This window comes from Eufriesea mexicana, unplaced genomic scaffold, assembly GCF_001483705.2.
Source record: "Eufriesea mexicana isolate 0111107269 unplaced genomic scaffold, ASM148370v2 scaffold4744748280, whole genome shotgun sequence".
Classification (NCBI taxonomy): Eukaryota; Metazoa; Arthropoda; class Insecta; order Hymenoptera; family Apidae; genus Eufriesea; species Eufriesea mexicana.
This window is the reverse complement of record NW_016907957.1, coordinates 291,240-299,695: the sequence shown is the minus strand read 5'-3', so window position 1 is coordinate 299,695 and position 8,456 is coordinate 291,240. Positions and strand designations below refer to the sequence as shown.

Here is an 8,456-nt window from a genome sequence, read left to right as displayed (position 1 = left end):
AGTTCGAAATTGATTAACAAGAACGCGATGCGAATTTCAGTAGAACAGTTTGTTACAGCAGAAGTATAGCACGGTTCATCGCATCTGTCGCGATTTAGACGACAAAGGTGAATCAATGGAAATTAGAGCGGAGTATTTGATGCGAATTGCCTCGAAATCACCGCCCCTTGTCGGCTGATTGTTATCGCTAATTTGCCATATTTGTTCCCCCGTGTCACGAGAAATTTCATCACGATACGACCACCTCTGGCCGCGTTCGACAAATGCGATTCGATTTAGGGTGAATATCTCTTTCCGATCTTGCGGGGGGAGCGATCACGGATTAGCGATAGAAACACGTTCAATTACCGCTCGCTGCGTATCAAGATCGGCTAACGAACGATGTGCGTAATCTCGGTGCGAATAACAAGAGAAATATTCTTTGAAGATCGTAAAGCTCGTGCCGTGTGCAACGAAGAACGATCAAGATCAAGTTCCAATGGTTTCCGATAGAAGGTATTTCCGAGAAAGTTTTTCGCGAGACTATGTTTACCGAAATTCGCGCGTCGATTATTTCTCACGTGATCTCGGTTCTGACGGGAAGAATAAAGCGTCGTAATTATCGGAGAAAAAGTTTTTCCGTGAATGGGCGTGGGTGTAAATCGAGTTGGCGGGAGCGAGACGAAGCGAGGCTTGATCCGGCAAAAGTTGCCGAGTCTGAATGATTATCGATAATAGAGAGTCGCGGTCGTCGATCGAGTCGAGACGAATTGGTAAATACGGATAAAAAAACAGTGAGAAGGATCACGGTGAAGCGATTTAGAACAGTGAGAGCCGAAGAGCGAGTCGCGGGCCGCGGGGGGTTGGGACAAGGGGGTGGCGGATCAAAACCACGATGCCGCGAGGGCTTCGAAACCGTTAACAATCGCGGCAAAAGCAAAATCCATTGAGGTGCGACCACGCGTGTGAATATAACTGTCGATCTGAATATTCTGCGCGGAGCAGCACCGTCCAGTGCCGTATTCGCGAAAAACGAGAGGGAAGCCAGCTCGTTTCCCATTCAGAAAAAAAAAAAAAAGGTGCGATCGAAACGAACGACTCTGTTTACAGCGACTAACAATTCCGCTTGATGTTTCGAATATCGGATCCGTCTCTCTCGTCGCGTGTTTTAGGCTCCATTCCCTTTTTCTTTAACCGAAAGAATCGTCGATTCTTAAGTTGCTCGACCAATGGGAATAAAGACTGATTCGCGTGGTATTTTCCCCTCGAGGAAAAAATGTACGCGAATAAAAGGGAAGATGAAAGACGCGAGGATGTATTTGCTCAGTCCATTTCTACGAGACCATGGGTTAAACACAGCAAAAGGATTCGGTGTATACGTGCTCGTTTCTCCTTGAATATACCAGCATTTATTTATACCCTTCCTTTCAGTTACTTCTTATCGTTTCTATACGTCTTTCGTTAACAACACTCGACAACGTTTTCAAGACATCGAGGCGCGTTATTCCGGAGACAAAAAGAAGGCTCGAAAGCCCGACGATTTACTCGCGTTTCTCTACATTAAACGTGAACACGAATACAAAATATTCTCTCGCCGAGGAATAATCGTTGCTCCGAGATTCTTCCAGTTTTTTAAACTTCGATAACGATCCAACCGAGTTTTCGTCCATCCCGGAAATCGTTCCAGGTCGGCAAACTCGAGGATCGATGATTAAGGGACACGGCGTCGATTACGCCGGGTAGAGAGACAAACGGAAAGTTTGCTCGAAGGAGAAATTCGGCAGAATTTCGTGGCCGGGTATACAGCCTATTGTATTTCTTCTTTCGCGTAGAGCAGGAGACACTCTCGAAGAATGATGGTTATGGGAAAAAGAGTGCTTGAACACGGACGTTGGTCAGGCTCCCGCGGTTCCAATTACGATTGAAAGGCGGCCCTGTTTGTTCGCCTCCTATAACTGCGGACTCTTCAGTACCTCGTACAAGGCACTCTTACCCCATGGCCACTTTCGAGTTTCGACGCGTGTGTTTCCATGGCGAACACCGCGATTCCGCCGAGCACAAAAATCCTCCTTTTTCCCGTCTATAGCCACGATTATTATTTTATCGGGAATTCCTTTTTCCTCGCAATTCCGCGATTCCACCGGTTCCAGAAGCTATGCATAAACGATAAGACGTGTCAGGCATCGCGTCGCGCTATATCGAATTCGTTTCACTGCCAGCGGCTAAGTTAGGTCTACGCACGAGTTATTCCAAGGATAACTGCTTCTACGCGATCTAGCTGATCCCCTTGGCGTTTTGTCAAAGACGAAAATGATCGTCCGATAGAATCGCGACCCTGTTTTCGAGCTAAGTGCCGTGTAATCAAAGGATGATTGCTGGCACAAAGACGGCTGATTGGCTCGTTTACGTTACGGTAATGCTCGGGACTCGACGAGACGATGCAGAACGTCCCTCAATGCCGGGAGAACGTCCCCTGTTCCTCGTTGTAACGAGATTCCACCGAAACGTCCGCGTTCTCGTTAAGGAATTAAACGAGAATGTTCTCGCTGGTCGGCGAAACGAATACGAATAATTGATCGCTGCGGGGAAAGCGTCGAATTAAACGAAGAAAAGTCTTCTCTTTAAATTAATAATCCATGAATTCTCGTGGCAGTCCTCAAATCGTTCGTTAATTTCGCGTATCAAAAGATAGGGAAATAGCTTGAATCGTCCAATAATCGTATCCTCCTTCGTGCTCGGATTATATTCAAACGCATTAGCGCGAACTCTCTTCCCGTCCAATTTCTTTCCATCGTTCGTTCATTCGACCCGTGCAAGATCTATTTTCGCCGTCGATCCCCAAACCAGACGAATTAAAAAATGCTGCAGGAGGGAAAGAAAGACGAGGAAAAAGTCGGATGACCCTACGGTCGAGTCGCTAGGAGAAGGTTTCGAAGTGCGAACGGTGATCGGGGGTGAGGACCGAAGTCTTCGGGAGGGTGTCGCGAAGATACCACGAAGATGGTGTAGATTCGCGCGGCAAGCATCGACGCCATGAGAGGGTTGCTTGTTTACAAGCGACAGTTGATTTGACAAAGCCGCGGGTCCATTTATACGAGTGAATATTACAGGGCAAAGTCGAGGGGTGGCTTGTTATCCGCTCATTGAAGTTAACCACGGGGCTAAGTGCGCCGGGGAGTGCCGGTCGGTAGGAGCAAGGAGAACCGGTGACTAAAGGTTAGGTATATACCGTCGGAGGGGGTGGCTTTGCAGTTTGCGGAGAGAAGCAGTGAAACGCCGTGAGAAACCGAGAGAGGAAGCTCGAACGGAGACGGACGAATGCTGACACGAGGAACGGAGACGGGACAACGAGGGAAGAAAAGATAGTCGAAATGCGAGAAGCTGGAAAGGAATGGAAAGAGGAAGAGATGGAAGCATAAAGCGAAATAGATCAAGGGAGAAAAGAAATAGCGATGGATGCGACAGCCTCGCGAGTAACGTCGATGTAACCCTAAAAATCGCGTTTGATTCTCGCAGCTGCTTACAAACATGTCGAACAGGTTCAATTTTCAGGCTTTCTCGGGGAACTTGGAACATTCGCGATTTGTAACGTTCGCTGATATCCCTATCTCTCGAAGACGTAGATAAACGAGCTGCTTCCTCGATAACGTCCGGAAAAATGTTTAATCGAAGTTTCATCTGATAAGCCGGTGACGCGACAACGAGGATTATTCCTATCTTTGTATCATCGCTGACGGGAAGCTTTGGATCTCTAATGGAATTAGTCCCATCGCTAGAAGGGGGTGATGGAACGAAAGATGGGTAACAGCAGGGTGGCCTGGAAGAAGATAGAGCGAAAGGCAAAGAAGAGAGGGGAGAGAGAGTTGGTAGAACACCGACGGGCCAATGAGAGGCCAGATCGTTGCCGAGGTAACCGCGGGGCTTTCCGACGGATTATTCGACCGAGATTGAAAAGTTAGCACCGTAGAGCGGGCGGGGGCTCGTCGACGGAGCCACTCCTGTTTCTCCAGAACGAGCGATCTACTCGCGGCAGGGCTAACACAACGGATTAAGGCTTATTTTCACGTTCGCAACAGCTCGACCCCTTTTGCACGATGCTATTATGTTGCAACAGAATGCCATGCAAATGCGCCCTTTTGTGTCTCGGATCGCACGCGAGTAAGCACCGATCTTCCACGTCCGATTCTCTAGTCGATGCGATCCCTGTTCACCATCCCCCTTTTCCGACAGCGTTCCGACGCGGAACGAGATAATTTCTCGCAGTTTTCTCAACGTCGCCAACCAATTTACTTTTTCTTCTTTTCTTTATTCTCGTTCTAATTGGTCGGTCAAAGAGTACTTCGGGAGGACGCGCTCGACGTGGGAAAGGTCGGGATTTTTCTATGGCAATCTTATAGGCAAGGTAGCGCGGTGAGATCGCCTCGGGATCGTCGGCGAAGGGTTCGTCGGTGACGGGTCAAGCGTGAGTACGTCCCGGAAAAGTGTTTATTTCTGCATGTACACGATGCACACGGTGCGCGTCTAGCAGGCTGCTTACCCGGTAACCACTCGGAGGTTACCTGACACGTGCATAATTAATGCCCGCGATGACGAGAGCGCGACGCTCGCGCGCGTCCGCGGATTATCTGTGCCGGCGAAATAAAACGGGAGAAGGAAATATCCGAAAGTCAGGATGGCGAAGGGTAGGAAACGCGGAGACGCGATGAAAGACGGGGGAAAGAAAGACGCGGAAAGGAAGATGAAGCGATTCTTACCGAATGGATGCCGAGGAGAACGAAAGGAATGATCGGGCCAGGGAAAGGGGAGCGACGAGCAGGAAAGTTGTCCAAGTAACCGACGTGGAAACGCGGGGTAATGACTACTTTTTCATATTTTAATTACGCAGTAATTAATTGAAATGTTTCCTCGTTCGCGAGAGCACTCGAGCAAAATGAGAGGCGAGTAACTCTCCGCGGAGTCGGCTTCGGCTCGTTTTTTTCCCTTTCTTCCGTGCAACTCCGCGAATTCCTCTGTCTCTACCGTGTTCGACCCAAGGATTATCCGTTTCCTTCGTTCTTTCACCCTTTTTCGCGAAATTAGGTAGAAACCTTTTCACGGAGCTCGCTTCTCTCTTAAAAATTCCAGCCTGTGCAGCTAATTGTACCGCTAATGGCCTTATCGTGAAAGGATTTCTCTGATAGCCTGACCTCTGCATCCCCAACACCTCTTTCACCGCGTCCCTCCTCCTCCCATTATCCGCGACCGCGTGCGTCGTGCTTAAAGTACTTGTTATTTACGTAAAATAATTCATATATACGATGTTTTTCCATATAAGCTATAAATCTTGAATTAATGACACGAGCTTTTTTTTCCGCATCTTGAATTCCCGCCATTTTTATGGTAAAATATGCACATTTAAACAATTTTATCACGTCTTATTTTATTTTAAACATTAAAAATCTGAACATATTTTTTATTTTGTCTAATTCATTTAGTTCAACTGTTTTACTCTATAATAGTCTATTGTAATTATATTCAACATTATTTTTTGTTTTTTTTCTTTTACTGGATGAATGTTTAGAAAATAATGTAACATTTGCATCCTCCATCCATTTTCACACTTTTCCTAGTGAATATTATACCTATACTTACAAATTACTGCAATATGCTAAAGTATGCGGAGAATTGGATGGCGCCACGTGTTTTTATACTTTTTGTGCTACTAGACATCGGGAGAGTGTGAGCTACGGATATTGAGGTTAGATAACCGGGTGCATGTTTCAGTATGTCAACCGATAAAAAAGTCTCAAATGTCACAAAGAAGATATCCGATATGGAGGTGGACGAAACAGGAAAAAAGTTAACACATAAAGAGAAGAAAAAATTAAAAAAACAACAAGAATATGAAAAAACGATAGAAATGTTAACGAAGACCGGTGGTCAGGGTCACAGTGACCTGGATAAAAATTTCACGCTTTCTCAGACTCAAAGTCAGAAACATAGTAATCAACAATTAGAAAATGCCGTTGATATTAAGGTCGAAAATTTCAGTATTGCTGCAAAAGGAAAAGAATTATTTACCAATGCTAGTTTGATAATTGCACAAGGCAGACGTTATGGACTAATAGGACCAAATGGGTATGCATTTGCAGAGTTTTTAATTAATAAAATTAAAATCTGAGTAGCATATGATGTCTGTTCTACATTTTAGTCATGGAAAGACTACTTTACTTCGTCATATTGAAAAACGAGCATTAGCAATTCCTCCAAACATTGATGTTTTATATTGTGAACAGGAAGTTATTGCTGATGACACTCCAGCTGTGGAAGTAGTACTTAATGCTGATGTAAAATGTAAAGAATTAATGGCAGAGTGTAAAAAGTTAGAAGAATTGGTAGAACAAGGGGACACTTCTGTGCAAGATAGATTACAAGAGGTAAAAGTATACATGTAAATATATTTCATTATCACGTGCTAACAGAACATCTCCTATAGGTGTATGAAGAATTAAAAAATATTGGTGCTGATTCTGCAGAACCACGTGCTAGAAGAATTCTAGCTGGTCTAGGATTTAACCGTGCTATGCAAGACCGTGCAACAAAAAATTTTTCTGGCGGTTGGCGTATGCGTGTTTCTCTTGCTAGAGCATTATTCTTAGAACCAACATTACTGTTACTTGATGAACCCACAAATCATTTGGATTTAAATGCTGTTATTTGGCTGGACAACTATCTACAAGCTTGGAAAAAGACTTTGCTTATTGTTTCCCATAATCAGAGTTTCTTAGATAATGTGTGTACAGATATAATCCATTTAGATCAACAAAAGTTATTTTATTACAAAGGAAATTGTAGTATGTTTAAGAAAATGTATGTACAAAAGAAAAAAGAAATGATTAAAGCATATGAAAAGCAAGAAAAATTGCTTAAAGATTTGAAGGCTTCTGGTCAAAGTAGAAAACAAGCTGAAAAGAAGCAGAAAGAAGCTCTAACTAGAAAGCAGGAAAAGAATAGAACAAAAATGCAGAAACAAGAAGAAGATAGTGCACCCACGGAATTGTTACAAAAGCCTAGAGACTATATAGTGAAATTTAGGTTTCCTGAACCACCCTCATTACAACCACCAATCCTTGGCCTACAAAGTATGTTATTAATAATTCATACATTGCCATGAATTATGAAAAAAACGAATCAAGTAATTAATGTACCTTTTCAGATGTGACTTTTGCATATGAAGGCCAGAAAGAATTATTTATTGATGTCAATTTTGGTATAGATTTAAGTTCTAGAATAGCTATTGTGGGACCTAATGGCGTCGGTAAATCTACGTTTTTGAAACTGTTAACTGGTGAATTAGAACCACTGAAAGGAGAATTAATAAAAAATCATCGATTAGTAAGTGAAAATAGATAGTTTGTTCATTATTTAAACAATAAATTCTTATTATTAAATTGTATTGTATGATTTTTAGAGGATAGGAAAGTTCGATCAACATTCTGGTGAACACCTAACTGCTGAAGAGTCTCCAGCAGAATATTTGATGAGATTGTTCGATTTGCCTTATGAGAAAGCTAGAAAACAGTTAGGGACATTTGGTCTTAGTTCTCATGCACATACAATTAAAATGAAAGATTTGTCAGGGGGTCAAAAGGCGCGAGTCGCTTTAGCCGAATTGTGTTTAAACGCACCAAATGTTGTAATTTTAGACGAACCTACAAATAATTTAGATATAGAATCCATTGATGCCCTAGCCGACGCTATCAATGATTACAAGGGCGGAGTTATTATCGTCTCTCATGATGAGCGACTAATTAGAGAAACTGAATGTTATTTGTATGTAATCGAAAATCAACAAATTAATGAAATTGATGGAGATTTCGACGATTATAGGAAAGAATTGCTAGAAAGTTTAGGCGAAGTTATTAACAATCCGAGTATAGCCGCGAACGCAGCAGTTTTACAATGAATATTTTTCTTTTATAGGGTAATTATTTTTTTTGTTATTCATCAGATTGATTCTCTTCGACGAATATTTCTTTAATATATCAATTGCTGTTTCGTATCCGTTCTTTTTTTGTTATAACGTCACTTTTTATTATTAACAAATGTTAGTGTTTTAAATACGATATGTTGTTTAATTTGTGGTTCAAAAAATTCGGGAATTATATCATATTTAGTAGAATTAAAATATTATCAAATTATAATGAAACTGAAAATTGTCATATGAATTATAATTGTCATGTAGATGAAGAATTGAACGATATTATCGTAGCATAAATTTTTGAAGCTGTAAAAGTAAGATATTCTAATTCTTTTCATTTTTATAGCTGACAGTTATGATTCATACTAATAATTATACATATTAATCATGTCTTCACAAGTGTATTTATATATATGTATACAATTATGTTTTCTACGCATAATTGTATTTTGTATTATAAATATTTACTTCATTTTTAAAGGAAATGAAGGGAAAAAATAAAAATGTTTTATATATT

The 8,456-nt window shown here is 42.0% G+C and overlaps 1 protein-coding gene across 1 annotated transcript; it reads left to right on the top strand.

The window, feature by feature from the left end:
- Positions 1–5,701: 5,701 nt before the first annotated feature.
- LOC108547493 (ATP-binding cassette sub-family F member 1) lies at positions 5,702–7,924 on the top strand. The gene is made up of 5 exons (XM_017900050.1): positions 5,702–6,096; positions 6,170–6,395; positions 6,455–7,100; positions 7,175–7,353; positions 7,430–7,924. Exons 1-5 carry the CDS (start codon positions 5,744–5,746, stop codon positions 7,922–7,924), a joined length of 1,899 nt encoding a protein of 632 aa, XP_017755539.1. The 5' UTR covers positions 5,702–5,743.
- The last annotated feature ends 532 nt before the right edge of the window (positions 7,925–8,456 follow it).